This window comes from Xenopus laevis, chromosome 2S, assembly GCF_017654675.1.
Source record: "Xenopus laevis strain J_2021 chromosome 2S, Xenopus_laevis_v10.1, whole genome shotgun sequence".
Classification (NCBI taxonomy): domain Eukaryota; kingdom Metazoa; phylum Chordata; class Amphibia; order Anura; family Pipidae; genus Xenopus; species Xenopus laevis.
This window is the reverse complement of record NC_054374.1, coordinates 134,246,044-134,264,836: the sequence shown is the minus strand read 5'-3', so window position 1 is coordinate 134,264,836 and position 18,793 is coordinate 134,246,044. Positions and strand designations below refer to the sequence as shown.

Below are 18,793 nucleotides of genomic sequence, written 5' to 3'. Positions count from 1 at the left end.
CAGGTTATCTGGGCCTCCGCTATGCCTTGTGCTACTTGCTACATAGAAATCCAATCTTGCTATTAGTAGTAAACAGTAGATTATTGTACAACATGGCCTTACAAATATCACTATACAGTATTCTAATCAGTTTTTCTTTTTAGATAAACTAAAAGGACAAGTGAGGATTAAGCAAAGGGATTAGCAGGGGAATTACTGAAGCATAGCTGGTATTGCTCATCATAGCTTTAAATACTGTACATTGGAAACACAGCAACATGGTTTGCAGAGCAGGGTTTATAAAATGTTCTCAACTTATTTAAAATCACAGTTTCAATTTTTTTGCAGGCCTTTCCCCAAGCTTCAATAATTTAAGGCCTACAGTGCCAAAGTCGAGACATAGCTACAGTAATTTAAAAACTGGCACCCCCCAGGAATGATTTAAAGATGCCGTAGAGCTCATTTTCAAAAACAAGTGCAGTGTGTAAAGTGGAAATTTGAAAACAATGTGCTATGTTTTCCACTCAGAATGCATTGTCTATTTCATAATTTGCAACTGTCGCAAGTCGAGATGGCGTCATTTCTGGTGATTACGGCAATATCAAAATGACTTCTGCAATTGTTTCTATAGGCGAACTACTGCTGAGGCTATTGATACAACTACTGATGGGCGAATCTGTCCATTTCACGAAAAATTTGCGTAACTCTGAAAAAAACCCGCCTTGAAGTCAATTGGCGTCAACATAATTTTGAAGCGCAACAATTTTGACTGGAGCGACAATTTTTATACGTGCAACTCTTTTGTCCAAATGCATTAAAGTCAATGGGGTCCAAATAATTTTGACGTGCAACAGTTTTTATGCGCATGGCAGTTTCAATGTGGAACAATTTTTTTTGGCGCATTGAATTTTCCACTGCAAATTTTTGTTGCAGTTTCGCTAAAACATTTGCTAGAGGCCAAAATGTGGTAATTCATTGTGAATCCATGCCTGGCAAATAAATTAGCCCATCACTAGATCCAACGTGTAGTGGAAACCCTAGAATGATCACCAGTTTAAAGGCACACTGGTTCTCAATTTGGAACAGGAAGTGCAAGGAGCATCTTTGGTTCTACGTACTTTAGGGGCAAATTTATCAAAGGTCGAATTTCAAACTTATGTGAATTTTTTTCTTAACTCTAGTAAATTTGGAATGTACTCACAACTTGAATGGGAGGTTATTCCTGAAAAAACCCGAACGTCTAATATTCGATCAAATGACCCGAAAATTTGTATTGTGTTTTCCTCCAAAAAAACTCTGGAATGTCAGGAAGGTAATTAACATCTTCAAAATGTTCAATGGACCTCTGCCATTGACTTCTACATGAATTCATCAGGTTTTAGGTGTGGAATATTCAAATCTGTACAGGGTGGAGATGTGATAAATCTCACATTCTAATTTAAATTAGAGTTGGTGATTTCAAATTTAGAATTCTTTGTGAATGTCTTTTTGTCATCGCTTATTTTTGTCGACAAAATTATCTAATGCTTTGGATTTTTTTCTAAGACAGTGAGAATAAGTTAAGTTAGAGAGGTTTAAAGAAGAAGAAAGGGCTGTTAACGGAATATGGTGTGGGACAGAAGTGGTCGGAGGGCCAATTTCTTACTCAAATACAAGGATTGTTTTGGTTTAGGAGTAGGTGAAAGGTTTCTAGTGGTGAAACCTAAGGCGGCAGCACTGATTTTTTGGGTTATTTCTCACCTGTTGTACCACTTTAGCTACAGAAGCACTTATGATACCCTCTTTGATTGATGGCAGGAGAGGCACTTTGAAACAGTTACTTGTTAAATCAGAGATCAGATCTTGAGGTGCCCACTGCACTTATTGTCTCTCACTTTATAATGTGCTTAGCGGCCACTAGTTCTCACTGTATAATGTGTTTGGCTGTCATCAAATACTTTCCCTTATTGTACCATGTGCTTGGGATTCCAATACACGCTGCTTCTTATTGTATATTGTGCTTTGGGTGCTGCTAGCAATTGATTCTCACTGTATAACATGCTTGTGGTGCCAGTGCCAAATGCCTAACTATCTGATTGTAAGGAGCACCAGAAGGCATGAACCAGGCTTTGATTCTGACTGTGCTGATCCTTCCTCTTGGTCCTGCTATCTCTTTGGTCCTGACAGTCCAAGATGGTGGCACCAAAGAGGAGAGGAACACCAATGGGTGCTCCTTACTTTGATGTTCTGGGGTGGTGGAGCAATACTTATTGCTCTTAGTGTATAATGTGCTTGGAATGCCATTAGACATTGCTTTCATTATACAGGTATGGGACCTATTATACAGAATGCTTGGGACCTGGGGTTTTCCGGATAATGATCTTTCCATAATCTCTAGATTTTCATACCTTCTGAGGTCTAACAGAAAATCGTGTAAACATTAAATAAACCCAATAGGCTTGGTTCTACCTCCAATTAGGATTAATTAGATCTTAGTTGGGATCAACTACAAGGTACTGTTTTATTATTTGAAGGCAAAAGGTAATAATTCTAAAAAAAATTAATTATTTGATTATAATGGAGTCTGTGGGAGATGGCCCTTTCGTAATTTGGTGATTTCTGGATAACGGGCTTCCGGATAATGGATCCTATAACAGTACAGTATGCTCTGAGGGTTTAATAAGCTTGATATGCCATTACTCTTTGATCTCAGTGTAAATGCCACTAGTTCTTGCTCTTAGAGTACACTATGCTAAGTTTGTCACTCTTTTACAGCATTTTATGCTGGGGTGGCATATGTCATTGTTCTCAGTGTATAATGTGCTTGGTATGCCACTACTAAAACCTCTACTGTAAAATGTACTAGCAGAAAACCCCAACCAGAATATAATTACACTTTCATCTCCATATATTACATTACACAAAGATAAAGGGTAAATCAAACAAACAAGGCTAAAGTGTTGCATATGTGGTGCAGAGGGAATGCATCCAGATATGGCCTGTTTCTCAGCATCAATCTGTCTTTATCCCCTTCCTAAATTTACAGAACTATATAAATAAAACATAACTGTTACATTAAATAATAATATGAAGAAAATCAATTTGTTAATAGAGAAATCATGCATGCATTGCAAATACTGAGTTTATAGTACTTATTTATGTAACAATGACTGGTGTCCTTGCTTGACCATCTAATTAAGATACATTATGATTGAGAAGACACAAAAGACAACTCAAAACAATACAGTCATGTATTATTTAGACAGCGAACAAAGCCAGCTAAAGGCTCAACTGAAAAGCTAAGAAATCCAAACTGAAAGCAAAATGCGAATTGCCTCTCAGCAAAAATCAAAAAAATGTGGGTCATCCTACAGCTTGGGAAAAAGCACAAAATATTTCTTCAGACCAAAACCAAGAACAATATGTGAACGGAAATAAGACTCATACAGGTGACAGGCTACATTTCTCACTGTCTCCATCCTGAGAATAATATTTAGTTTGGGGACGTTTCAGGAGCCAGCTCCTGCTATAATGACGCCCCCTTATTATTACCAGCCCACAGAATATTTTACTAGTGGGACTGGTAAAAAAAAATATACTAAAAGATATTAACAGTGAAGTACTTAAAGAGATACTGACACCAGAAACTGAACCTTTTTTTTTTATATCTACTATAAAATTGACTTTGCATGCTTCTTATAATGTTGCCATAAAGTATTTGCCCAATGCTTTTACATCTGACTCCCTATGATTGCCTATGAGGGGGCTGCCATATTTGTGCAGCAGGAGTCCGTTAGCATTAGAAACTTTAACTGACAGGTTGAGATGGGACACGTCACAGTCAGGTTGGCAAAACAGTCAGGTTTAGGAACTTCATCTAACAATTACTTACAAACCTCTTTAACTGACAGGCTGAGATGGGACACGTCACAGTCAGGTTGGCAAAACAGTCAGGTTTAGGAACTTCATCTAACAATTACTTACAAACCTCTCAGCAAAAAATAATCAGCATGACCTATAGGTAACTTTTAATGTACATTCAAAGTTTAAAAAGTAGTTTTTTAGTGTCAGTATCACTTTAAGATAAATCCAGTGGTTTTTTTTTTCTAGAAAAGTTGCACCCCTAAACTGCTTGTGATCATCTAATTAAAATGAAGCTCAACCAATTAGCCTTTTGTCATTAAAGGAGATTAAAATACAAAAATAAAAACAGATTTCACGTTACTCCCTCATAGATAATCTCTCAATCGAGTATAAGTGCATTCAAAATTCGCTCTCTCAAAGGTGATCTTTGAAAGCATAGCTTTCTCAAATGTTCCCACTTGCCATTCTCATAGTCCTAGTAACTGCTGGTGTTGATTGCTAGTGAAAACAACAGATTGTTGTAAAGTAGCGGCCTTACAACAGGTAGAAACCTGAGTGAGAAAAATATCTGCTGATTTCACATTGGCTGGAAGTCTGACTGTGTTAAAGTTTCGCTAGGCAGAATTGAACGCTATCGAAAGTTCACTATGAAATGCTCCCACTGACAAATTGTCACTGACGAAAGTTTGTCAGCATTCGTCTGCTGAAACGTAACTTCGCATTTTGATATCAGTTATCGTATGCGCTGCAAAATAACGCCGGACGAAGTGGCACGAAGTATGGCAGAGTCTTCCCAGGTGAAAATTCGCTGTCAGTGAATTTCACCCAAGGTGAGATGTTTGCATCCTTATAATAATCCTCATGGATATGGTATATCCTCTCTCGCTTGACTGTCTTTCCAATGCAAATTTTGCATCAAAAAAAGCTGTTCCATACCTAGCATTTTGTTGTGTAAATGTGAGCCATGTCTGTGACAGAAACGGTCTGCAAAAGGATACATGTGGAAGTCCCCTAGCCTTCACTAGAACTGCAAGCTTTCTTTCCAGCTCTTATCAGTTTACATTCTCACATCTAATGTTTGAATCATTACGAACATAACATTTAATGATGGAAATGTTTTTGAAGGTGTTAAGATTCTGTGATACAAGTTATCCCTAATGATTCTCTTAATGAATATCAAACATGAACTCCCTTTTCACCTAAATCAAAGTCTACAATACTTGCTCAGTTGTGAACATGTTAAAGATGAAAGTGTCACTTGTTATTAAATGCCAGTACATATGTAAAAATGAGGATGAAACAAGTAATCTTTCTAGATTTCTATATTGTAAGTTTCTATTATCCGCCTCCGATTTGTGTCTGCAATTACACACCCGCACTTACAATGTATTCTCTATAGAAAAGAGATTTCTTTCTTCCCATATCTCAGCAGAGCGTAGCACATAGCATACCGTAAATCTAATTGTATTTTTGTATTTATTTATTCTATGATTCTATTAAACCTGGTCTGTGTTTATGAAAATATTGTTGTACAGAGCTACACGCAAAAGTAGCACATACAGAATTGAAACTAACTTATTTTCCTTGCATGCCATTATTCCCACTTCTTCTCAGCCTCTGTAATCTTTAAACTGTCCTTCTAATGCCCCTTATAAAAAAAAAATACCCGCATAAGGCACTGAATGGACACTTTTTTCAGTATGCTTCTTTTAACCTCACTTCTTTATTGTGGATTCCCTCTTCTCTTAAGCTCAAACAAGATGGCAAATAGTCTGGGAGGGAATACTTAAAAGGGAACTCCACACAAACATAACAAGGTTTTTGAAAAATAAACATAATTTTAAGCAACTTTGCAATATACATGTACATTTCCCTAAGCCTAGCCCCCCGCTCTCCTGCTGATCTGTCTAACTACTTTGCTGAGCTGGCTGACTACTGTTACATTGTTATTGTCATTTCATCCATATAAGTTTGTACAGTACACAGTGAAACTAAACAACCTTCATCTAGGACCATGGTCCTACACACAACGTAAAAGTACCGGACAACAGACAAAAAGTGCTAGTGCAAAAATATGCAACTCCTGCAAGACAGGACAGCATAGAGCAGGGACAGGACAAGACAGTGCACACTCAGCAGAACATGATAAAGTGCAGATGTGCTCATAGAGAACAATTGTATCCAATGGCTATTTATTTATACAATGGCTGTGTAACATTGTGGTATATAATAAGGTCAGATGGAGTGTGTGTGAGAGAGATCTGTCCAGTCTCTGAGTATTCAGGAGCCTTATGGCTTGAGGAAGAAACTGTTACACAGTCTTGTAGTGAGGGCCCTAATGCTTCGGTACCTTTTTCCAGATGGCAGGAGTGTGAACAGTGAGTATGAGGGGTGTGTTGGATCAGCCACAATGCTGGTGGCTTTATGGATGCAGCGAGTGGTGTAAATGTCTGTGATGGAAGGAAGAGAGACACCTATGATCTTCTCTGCTGTCTTTACTATCCTCTGTAGGGTCATGCGCTCCATGACAGTGAAGTTGCCAGCCCAGACAGTGATACAGCTGCTCAGGATGCTTTCGATAGTCCCTCTGTAGAAGGTTTTGAGTATGGATGGTGGGAGATGGGATTTCCTCAGCTTGCGCAGGAAGTTGAGGTGTTTTTGGCCTTTCTTGGCTAAGTAGCTGATACTGTGGGACCAGGTTAGGTTCTCAGCAAGGTGGACACCAAGGAATTTGGTGCTTTTGACGATCTCCACATTAAAGCTGCCAATGTACAGTGGCAGGTGGTCACTCCTAGTCTTCCTAAAGTCAACAATCATCTCCTTTGTTTTGTCTACATTGAGAGACAGGTTGTTGGCTCTGCACCAGTCTGTTAACCGCTGCACCTTCTCTCTGTATGGTGACTCGTCATTATTGCTGATGAGACCCACCACGGTCGTGTCATCAGCGAACTTTATGATGTGATTTGTGCTGTGCGTGGCTGAACAGTCATGCGTCAGCAGGGTGAACAGTAGAGGAGCAGCCATCTGTCCTTAGCCTGCATCCTCCAAACTCCACAATTCCCTGCACACCTGATTTCAATGAGGAATGTAGTGGGTTATGTAGTTCCTGCATGCTGTCTGTAAGCTGTGAAGTTATTACAATTTGTAACATTAGTGTTTAGTCCCTTCCCTGCCAGGATTTCAAATGATGCAGAAAGAGAAGAAACAGATGGATTTCAGCATAGAAAATGGCATTTATTCATGCTTTTTGAAGAAACAGGTAACTGTGATGGGTATATTAGGGTTTTCTGTGTTATGTGGGCTCCTTTATCAAATTTTGGTTTGGAAGCCGGAGTTCCCCTTTAAAAAGTAATAATAATAATAAAGTCCTAAAATAGTACTGATTCAGAGCCAGGTTATTAATAAGGCCTAATACACAGTTTATTCACATGAAAACAGAGCAATGCATTTTGGTAATTCTGAGCTTTCTGGAAAATGGGTTTCCAGATAAGGGATCCCATACCTGTAGTAGGTAAGCATTGGCAATTTGTCTGTAACTGCCTTATGACCTTGCTTAACAAACTTTTAACATACAAGGTTTTTGTTGCTGTTCTTTCATACTCCAAACCAGTTTTATAGTATTATCTATAAAATGAATGGCACTATGAAGATTCGAGTTTATCCAGATCATGGTATAATTAGTATAAGTAATTCTAGAGCAACTGGACTTGATGAGTAATCATTGAAGAGGTTTCACTATTCATCCGAGCAGCTTCTTCAGTTCAACTGAAATAAAGAAGCTGCTCGGATGAGTAGTGAAACCTCTTCAATGAATACTCAGCAAGTCCAGTTGCTCTAGAATTACTTATACTAGATATGCAAGGTTTTTGGTTTTCTTAACCTATGGGTCAGAACCCAAAAATGGACCCCTGTGCTACTTGGGCTGGGCCATGATGATTCCCCCTAAATAATGAGACATGCCTTTTTATAGCAGAACATTTAATTTGAATAAGGTGCATATCTGATTCTAAACCCAGTTTATTTTGTAACTTACTTCTGGCCTCCGAGGAAACATGTTAAGATACAGTGCTTTAGCTAAACTGTAATAAATACACATGGCAATGTATCAGCCGCTTGAAGAGGACAAAGAACCTGTTACTAGACAGAAATGGGTGCCAAACGCACCATCTGGTACTAGGTAACAGATCACAGGTGGCCATTTAACGGTGCCAGAAGGATTATCAATTCAAGAAGTCTGGACTAATCCCATAGACAAAATCACCGTTCATTGGTTAATGTTACTGTATATGAAAATGAGCCTTCACCTTACAAAATACACTACCCTGGGATATGCTGTTACCGCTGAAATGAAGCAATCAGCCTTGAGCAATACATTTGGATCCTTGGTTGCATTTCACATCATCATTTCAAGGCATTTATTGTTAAATTCTATAAGCGAGAGAAAGTAAATAAGTGAAATTCCATCATTTAAATTCCCAGTAGGCTTTTACACGCTGAACTAAAATAGAGCAGAAAGAAGATGGATGTAGTTACTGAAAGACATCGAGGAGATCTGCCTAGCAACGCCGCCCACCAATAACACTTACAGGCTGCTGCACAGCTCATACTACAGGGCACCATCACCTTGAAAATAATGGATTAGCTTCTGGCACATGACTGCTCATGAAACTGAAGATTTAGATGAAGAACATATTCAAGTATTAATATCACAGGCCTCTTCTGATTCAGTAACAAGAGATTTGAATGGCTAAATCTCTATTAAAAAGCCTAGTGATCCTCGGCAAGTATTTTCAGTTGGATATACAGGTATGGGATATGTTATCCAGAATGCTCGGGACCTGGCGCTTTCCGGAGAACGTAATTTGGATCCTAATACCATACCTAAAGTCTACTAGAAAACCATGTAAACATTAAATAAACCCAATAGGTTGGCTGTGCTTCCAATAAGGATTAATTATTTCTTAGTTTGGATAATATACAAGATACTGTTTTATTATTACAGAGAAAAATAAGACTTTTGGATTTTTTGGATAAATAAAGTCTATGGGAGAAGGAGCTTTCAGAATATCGGATTTTCAGATTCCCATACCTGTAGTAAGATCTGATGGTAAATCATTCTCAGTAAGTTTATGGCCTTTTTTTAAACACAAACCTAAAATTTGCAACAATACAATTTATCTACATTTTGTTTTTGTGAATAACTATTAGCCAGAGAAAAGACAGAATACTGGCTTGCCAACCTTTAGTTTTTATTTTTGTAATGCTACATGAATGGGATCAAGAATGCCTGGAACCTGGTGTTTTCCGAATAAGGGATCTTATCTTTGCATGGAGGACAATGCATTAAAGGAGAACTAAGCCCATTGCATCAGGGTCCCTGTATGGACAGCAACTGCCGACCAGCAGCATGTGCACTGGAAACGAGGAACAAATAAGCTTGTTTGACGACCGGTGCCAGGGAATCGCTACAATATGGGCATACATGATATACATTTCTGCATTTTCTGGCAAGGTACAGAACAGGATCAGCATTTGGGGAAAGGCCACCAATAACACTGAACATTTTAAACCCAGTAGGGATGTTTTGCCATTACATCTATATATGCCATCTTAGTTACCATGAAGTACAAAGTCCGAATGCCAAAAACTCAAAAAATCAGGGTTTTTTTTAACTATAAAAATCCAGCATCTCAGACCTACCAAGGTTGTATATATAAGTCAATGGGAGACGTCCCTAACCTATTTGGAAGTTTCTGTGGTCTGCACTGGAATTAACCCGAAAATCCAACAATTTCTGACTTTTTGAGCAAAAATCTGAAAAATTCGGGCTTTTCGGAAAGAAGCCCGAAAAAAATCTAGCGATTAGGGGAAAAAATCCCCAAAAAACGTACGATTCAGATTTTCTCTCGTTTTTTTTTAGTTGTCATCAATCTGATTAAATCGTGACTTTTTTTAATAATAAATAAGGCCCAATTGGGAATTCTAGCTGTATTTCATTAAAATAATCTGAATAATTCGGACTTTGATAAATAAGACCCCCATGTTATAGAAAAAAGGTAAATAAGAGAAAAATCAAGAACTGTTCACTGGATACTAAAATAAGTCATCATGTCCAGTGAGCCTCATTTATCTGCATATTTTTTATTTTCCTGTAAATAGAGTTGTTGCCATACTGTTTTCATCAGCTGCTTCAAGTAACACCGACAACTAATCGTAGCAATGGATCAATATTACACTTCTGAGGCAGCTAGGCTTTATAAAGGACTTGGCTTTTAACACTGCATGCTTCAGGGCAGAGATTTACCTTGAAAAACTACAGTATACAGTGCACAATAAGCTACAGAATAGAAACTGTATATGATCAGTACAGTGTACATTTCATAAAATGCCATGAAATGTTAAAGATGTCAGATTGGTTAAGTAACAATTCATTCCAAACATAAGCAAGGGTTAATAAAGTGAAAAAAAAGTGACACAGAGTGAACTAGATTCCTTTTCATTCCACGTGTTATTTCTGCTTTTCTAAAGAAAAGTTTTGTAAATGAATTGCATCATCCATGAATTGAATCTTTTTTTGTAAAATGTATTTTTAATATAAATCAGCTTCATCATTTTAAATCTACCCATGTTTCCATCTTCTACTATTATTAGGTATAATCACTCAGAATTAAGGAAATGTTTGGCACCTCCATATAGTGATTATACTGTAATTGCTTACCAGATTCCCCCAGGTCAGTGCTCCAATTCGCTAAAAAATGCTCCACCCTTGGGTATTTTCTTCCTTCCAATCCAGACAGGGGCATGAACAGTAAAACAAAAGAAAAAGCCTGAAGAAAGAAGTGAAAGAAGATTGCAGAGAAAAATCTTCTACATACAGTAAATATGCCAGGCCAGGCATCAGGTACCGTATATACTCGAGCATAAGCCGAGTTTTTCAGCCCCCAAAATATGCTGAAAAACTCTACCTCGGCTTATACTCGGGTCAATCGCAAAAACGGTCGCCGGCATCTAAGAATAGTCGCCGGCGACTATTCTTGGACGCCGGCGACTATTCTTAGACGCCGGCGACCGTATTTGCCAAGAATAGTCTCCAAAAATATTCGCCAGCGTCCAAGAATGGTTGCCGGCATCCAAAAACGATATGCCGGCACCTCCAATGGGAGCAGAAACACTCAATTTTTTGATTGAAACTTACCAGAAGCTGCTGCATTTCTCACCCTAGGCTTATACTCGAGTCAATAAGCTTTCCCAGTTTTTGGAGGTAAAATTAGGTACCTTGGCTTATACTCGGGACGGCTTATACTCGAGTATATACGGTAAGTAAGTTAAGGGTGTGTTTAAGGTTTCGCACCCCCATTGATTATCCCTTTACTTGTCTTTTAAAAGGAGAGATACCAGAGTCCATAGCACAAGCAACAAAAAAGGTAAAATGCTATAATAAATAAGGTAAATAAGCCCTAACACTAATCATGTTCTTAAATGTTTGATCAACTTTATTTTCAATTCAGCATAGCTGTAATGTAGTGGTGTATATATATTGCTTGTTGATTCACCTTAAAAGAAACAATGGTATTTTGCCTATGCCTGAAAGGAGAACTATTCCAAAAAATGTTATGTGTGCTTTGTCTCGTGAGAATAGGAAACTTTCTTCTCGGCAATCTGTCTCTCTTCATACAGAAGTCATAATCTGATTGACAATTATGTTCAATTTGGGTTTTGGGGATGTATTGAGGTAAATCTCTCAAAATGGCACACATTCTTCAAGTAAAGAGACAGAATTTGTGTTGGACTGCATGGCTTTCTCATCAGCACCATAATGTCATCCATAATTAAAAAGTTGTGCTGCATGTAAACAAATTCAGGAGATAATCAGAGCCTATTCATTTCTATAAGGGTAGAACTCCACGGGCGATTTTAAAGGGCAACTAAAGTCTAAAATAGAATAATGTTAGAAATGCTGTATTTTGTATACTAAATATAAACATGAATTTACTGCACCAGAAGCCCAATTAAGATTTATGCTTTCAAAGTTGGCACAGGGGGCTGCCATCTTGTAACTTTTTTTAACATCTTTGCAATACCAAGACTATGCACATGCTCAGTGTGGTCTGGGCTTCAGTTGGGAGGTTAAGCTTAGGGATCGTCATAAAGTATCAAAACAGCACAAGTCAAATAATATCTGCCACAGAAGCTGATACAGCAAGACTGATTAATAGTCAGAAAATACAGACTGCACTGGGTCTGTGGATACAAATCTACACAGTTGTTACAGGGAAACAAACATAGCTGCTCGAGTTCTGGGAAGTAAGGTGGGAGGGCTCCCCGTCTTTGAAAGTATGATCGTTTCCCTGTAGAGCAGTTAGGGACCGTCTTTATTTTTTGTCTTTACATCCCCTTTAAGTGCGATAGCTTCCGTTCCGACGTGCTGAGATAAATCGCATGCGTCACGTCGGATACGCCGAATCTAAGGTAAGTAATAGGAATGTCTAGCAAGTGTGCAGCCCAAAGAAACGGAGCACATGTGGGCATAACTTTTTTATAACTTCTGGGGAGCTCCTCTCCCTCCCCTCTGGCAAAAAGGACCCAGCCTCGCTGCCAACTAAATCCCTGGGGTATATGAAAACCTCAACCTTTTATAAAATAGAATAGTGGCATCTACTGGCCAGTCACTAAACTGCCAGCAGAATCCTTTCACATAGGAAAAAGGAAACAGCTTCCCTTCTGTAACTGAGGACCCAATCTAGCTGACTAAAGGTGGCCATACACGGGCCAATAAAAGCTGCCGACAGACCAAGTCGGCAGCTTATTGGCCCGTGTATGGAGCCCCCCCGACGGGCTTCCCAGATAGTCGGCCAGATCTCGATCGGATGGGACAAAAAATCCTGTTGGATCGCGGTTGCATCTGTTCGCTGATGCGGCCCCGCGATCCGACCCCCATTCCCATTCATTAGGATCTGATCGTTGGGCCCTAGGGCCCACGATTGGATCAGTCCGATATTGCCCACCTCAAGGTGGGCATATCGGAGAGAGATCCACTCGTTTCGCGACATCGCCAAACGACCGGATCTCACAGTGTATGGCCACCTTTAGTTATGCAAAGGGAACCAAAGGACCTAAAGGTTAGCAAAACCTTTACTCTCCTACATTTATAACAAAGTTGATACTACTTGGGGAGGGCCATTATACAGCTTGTTACAATACAAAGAATACAGACAGATGTGAATAGGTTTCAATCAGAGGCCAGAGCACAGTGTTTCACTTCGCCTGAAAAACAACACATTTAATCTATATGCGTGAATCAGTTAGTTAAAATCTTTAAACATGGTCACAGAACCACTAAGCATATACCAAAACCTGAGCCACTCATCAGTGTGGAAAATGTGTAAATACGGGTAAAATCAATAATGTAGATTAACCCATTTCTGGCTACAAAAAGTTAAGACAGACATAATAATTCTATAATATAATGCACAAGGGACATGCATATAAAACATTGGGACATCATTAGTCACATGGCTCAATGTCACTTGTGTATTATAAGGAATAATGCAGCACGACTTTAAAATATGAGAATATTAGAAGTCACCATCGGGGCACCATGACCCATACAAAAGCTCCTGGCTTGCATCATCATGCTTTTTATCGGTAAATGGTGATTTTCATATTTGTTTTTTATATTTCCTTTTTTATAACAGGGCTGCATTATTTCCTGTATATTAAATGAATGCAAAAAACAATATAAAATCTGCCAAACCACATTTAGAAGAAGCAGCTTCTCTGCTATTAGTTGCTGTCTGGACACAGCTCATCATGAGAAACAGTGAACAAATGAAGCAAAACAATTAGGTCACAGCAGCAGTTCATTTAATTATCTTTTGTTTTTGCCATGCATCCATTACTAGTGTCTTAATTAAATCCGGTGCTCAGATGCCCTTCACAGGCCAAGCTTTAAGGATATCCATGCTTAATTCAGTGAGCTTGAATAAATAAACATTTGCATATTTTTAATTTGCCTGAGTAACCAGTACCTTGCTATGTGCAAAACAGGGGTTTCACATAGCACAAGGCACAGACACATAATAATACAGGTACAATATATAACAATACATGATGGGACACCTGCCTGTCTGGCATATGGGATAATGCATAAAAATGTAACTGCTCTAACAGGATTACTTACTATGAATTATAACAGCATTATTGTTCTTTGTGTCTTGTAAAACTTTAGTAAAATAAGTAGTAGCAGGGGGGTTCTAAGATAATTATTAAATGCAGATACCATATGAACCATCAACTTTAACAACATGGTGCAATATTCAGTAGGCCTTCACCTGTATTTCTCATTAGATAATAAAGACAGATATTCTAACAAAAGGTAAGGTAATACAAAGAATCTACTTTTCAGAGGCCAGGTATTGTGTTCAATGGGAAAAAATATATGACAATAAACTGACCTAAAAAGAGATTACAGAATGTTCTAGGTCCAACAGCAACCTGAATACGTCAATATAATATATTTTATATGATGAACTTTTATCTTTTTAAATGGGTAATTTGCTTTGAAGTTAAAGGGGTTGTTCAACTTTGAGTTAACTTTTAGTATGATGTAGCAAGTGATATTCTTAGGCAATTTGCAATTGGTTTTAATTTTTTATTATTTAAGGTTTTCAAGTTAATTCGCTTTGTATTCAGCAGATCTTCAATTTGCATTATTAACAATCTGGTAGCTAGGGTCCAAATTACCCTAGCAACCATGCATTGATTTGAATAAGAGATTGGAATATGAACAGGAGAGGACCTTACTAGGAAATGAGCAATAAAAAGTAGCAGTAATAATAAGTGTGTAGCCTTACAGATCATTTGTTTTTAAGATGGGGTCAGTGACGCCCACCTGAAAGCTGGAAAGAGTCGGAAGAAAAGGCAAATAATTATAAAACTATAAAAAATAAATAATGAAAACCAATAGAAAAGTTGCTTAGAATTGGCCATTCTATTACATACTAAAAGTTTACTTAAAGGTGAACCACCCCTTTAACTTTTAATATGTTATAGAATTACCCACTTACAAACTTTTAATTCAATAATTCATTAATTTATTATTAGCTTTTTTAATTATTTGACTTCTGCTTCTTTCCAGCTTTTAAACGGGTACCTCTGACTCCAGCAGACAAAACAACTATGACTTTGAGGTTGCAATTTTAGTATTATTATTCATTTTTATTACTTATAAGGCCCTCCCTCATTCATCTTCCAGCACTGTCTGGTTGCCAGGATTAACTAGACCATTGGCCTATGATTAAGTGCCTATAAGGAACAAAACACATAAGTCTTGTGGAGATGATGGTGCTATAAATAAAGATTAAGTTTTTACTTTTATAATGGTGGCTTGAGTGCCCATCTACCCATTTTTTGTCGCTGTAAGACTGTTTTCCACTTCCCTGTGCTGAGGGTCAGGGGCTGAGCCAAAACTATCCTGATTTGGTGAATTTCTTACATTCAGCTACCCTACTTTTTTTTTACCAAATTCCTTCATGTGGCAGTGGACATGAAAAAACACGTCAAGTAACAATTTTTCTTTCTAGGTCCCCACCTGTTCCCCTATTGTTATGCCATTGACAACAAGTTATTACACTTAATAAATGTTTTTTTTTAGAAACAAAAAAAAGGTCCATTCACTAACACAGGTGCTTAATTGCACAAGTGCAGGTGCCAGTAGCAATTAGCCTTAATCAGACTACTGCAAGGTAGAAAATGAAAGCAAGCATCTGATTGGTTGCTAGGGTAACTGCACTGGTGCAATTTAGCACCTACATTTACAAATCAGTGCCAGAAAGTGCTATTTGTCATAGTAACAAGAAGACTGGAACATACTCCTGGCAGCATCCCATTACATAGAATGTTATTATATTGCATATGCATTGTATAGAGCAAACTCAATATGCCATGCATGAATGATTTCCCACATTATGTATTATTGTTAGTTTTTTGGTATTGTTGCATTTCTAAATATCCATAAAGATAAGGAAAGCTTAACAGAATTTATATATATATATATATATATATATATATATATATATATATATATATATATATATATATATATATATATATATATATATATATTCAGATGCTAAGCTCTATCTATTGCCTTTGGTCAGGCCCTGTAGCCACATTACCTGCACATTACCAGACTTGTAGGGGGAAATCATTAAACTACAGTGCAAATGTCAGAGGGGCACTCACATCTCTTGACCCTCCTTTTCTCCTGCTCCGAAATAATCACCCATTGTACAGCTCAACTGAGAGTCTTTAGACAGCCACAACATACAGAACTAAATAGAATTGTGCAATGACCTCCACCCAAGGTGACATTATAATGGGAGATGCTCAGGGCAAAACACAGACTCATAGATACAGACACAATTTACTTGGCCGCTAAATAAATGCTGATCTAAACTACAACATGAGTTTAAACATATATTTCCAAAACAATTAAAGGCAGCCAATCAGTAAGGGTGACTTTGTTTTAACTCATATGGAGCAGAGCCCAGTACTGATGTGACACAAATTGAGATTAGGGTTGTCACCTTTCCTGGAAAAAAAATGACCGGCCTTCCTATATATTTATCTTTTTATCCCTATTAATAACATTGGGATCAGTCATAATTTTAATTACAGTTGCCAGTAGACAAATGCCAAATGAGCACAGCCGGTTAACTGAAATACACTGCAGACCAGGGAATCTCGTCTCTCGGCAGTGTTTGAAATGCAGTATTGCAATGTCTGGGTACCACAAGAAGTGCCAACCAGGACTGTCTATATGTCTGTTGTATGAATAAACCAGCAATGTTCAATGTGTGGCCCTCCAGCTACTGTTCCACAATTAAAACCCCTGGCTACTATATATTGTACAGTACATACAACTCCAAACATCAGTGCCAGCAACCTTCACCCGGCTCTACAGCAGTTCTGCTTCTCTTTCTCTGCACTGCAGTCGCTTGCTGTTTCAGTCCAAATATAGAGTTTCCAAGGATGGTCCCCCCAGGGAGGCAGGCAAGGAGCCCCCACCTTTCAGAAGCAAACTGGCCACTTCTGGTCTGTGATTGTTCCAGTGCAGCAGGCCTGGACCGGCAATCTGTGGGTTCTGGCAAATGCCAGAGGGGCTGCTACAAGGTGCCGTAGAAAGTCAGTCATTTAGTGGGCTAGTGGGGGCCGTTTGGGCCTCTGTGTGGGCTGATTGGGCCTCTGTGTACCTGAAATGCCACTGCCTAGTTTAATTCTATGTCTGTGAGTGTAACATAGTAAAAAGGCAGTTCTATACATTACACCTATTAACTATACCTGCAATATCCAGCCTGTGGCTCTTCCAACACCCTTTGGCCATTATGTCTGGAGCCCTGGGAGACAAATGTATAACCGTATAATAGAATGGACGCATGGTGCCCCCAATTTAATAATGCCAGCCCTGATGTGCATGGCAAATGATGCTGCTAAGAGCTTTTTTGTTCATGATCAGCTGCATGCTGGAATTCTCCCATGTGTACAGAAAGTTACCTGTTCTAACAAAGACCTGGCCTACTGAGTGTTACACTGGCACAGCTTTAAACAGCGCCCTCTGTTGTTGGAAGGTGGTACTGCAGCTGCAACTATATGAGCTATTTCCCGGCACCAGCAATACATTCCAGCTTCATCCCTACTAAAGCCAATACCCAGAGGAGGCAGCTGAGCTGTCACTGCCCCTCGCCTCTGGGACCATATGATAAGACGGAGGAGAGAGTCGGTACCTGGTAGCTCAGGGCACATTCGGGCTCGTTGCTTCCCGCACGCATGGCTGACGCTTTAGAAGACGCTTATTTGCCGGTACGTGTGTTCTTCACGTCAGGGCGCTGAGACACGGAATTGCTGACTCCCCGGTGACAGGGCAAGAAGAGAGCTGCTGCCGGGCACCGAGTGAGATGCGATTTGGCGCTGTCCCAGGGCTGCCAGGCTTTCCCTTCATTCACTAGCTGCTCTGTCCCAGGCTACAGCCCTTCATCGTCTCTGAGGCGGCCGCGCGAGGCAACCAATGACAGCGCTGGAAGGAGAGGGAGTCGAGGGACTTCAGTGACAGGGCCGCGGAGGGATTGGGTGGATGTCACAGGCAGAGAAGCAGGTGCCGCTCCTTCAGGTACAGGGAGATGAAGATATAGAATGGGGAAAGGATTCCCAGCAAACTGCTGCAAGAGTCATGTCATACAGCGGTCTCTCCTCAGGCCACACCCACACGCTCTCATTGGTTCCTTCTAATAGAACCCCTCTATTACCGCCCCTCCGCCAGCAGCGGCTCGAGTCCCTCAGCCCTCTCCATGGGAATTTGTCCTTTGTTACGTGAAAGCTGTGGGAAACGCTTGGTACTCCTTGGTAACATATTAATATCCTTATATTTTACAAGAGGGGGTACTTTATTCACTATATATTTCATCTCTGTAACTGACACCCTATCAGTTTTTTTGCAGTGCTACATTAAAGGGATACTGTCATGGGAAAAAAACATTTTTTTTCAAAATGAATCAGTTAATAGTGCTGCTCCAGCAGAATTCTGCACTGAAATGCATTTCTCAAAAGAGCAAACAGATTTTTTTATATTCAATTTTGAAATCTGACATGGGGCTAGACATATTGTCAAATTCCCAGCTGCCCCCAGTCATGTGACTTGTGCTCTGATAAACTTCAATCACTCTTTACTGCTTTACTGCAAGTTGGAGTGATATCACCTCCCTCCCTTTTCCCCCAGTAGCCAAACAAAAGAACAATGGGAAGGTAACCAGATAACAGCTCCCTAACACAAGATAACAGCTGTCTGGTAGATCTAAGAACAACACTCAATAGTAAAAACCCATGTCTCACTGAGACACATTCAGTTACATTGAGAAGGAAAAACAGCAGCCTGCCAGAAAGCATTTCTCTCCTAAAGTGCAGAAACAAGTCACAT

The 18,793-nt window shown here is 39.2% G+C and overlaps 1 protein-coding gene across 1 annotated transcript in view; it reads right to left on the bottom strand.

Moving 5' to 3' along the window:
• slc4a8.S (solute carrier family 4, sodium bicarbonate cotransporter, member 8 S homeolog) overlaps positions 1-18,121 on the bottom strand; it is a 96,766-nt gene extending 78,645 nt beyond the window's left edge. Inside the window, exon 1 of the mRNA XM_018250109.2 lies at positions 17,607-18,121. Within this exon, the coding sequence (XP_018105598.1) occupies positions 17,607-17,651 (45 nt within the window). The 5' untranslated portion in view covers positions 17,652-18,121. The remainder of the gene's footprint in view (positions 1-17,606) is intronic.
• Between the last annotated feature and the right edge of the window lie 672 nt (positions 18,122-18,793).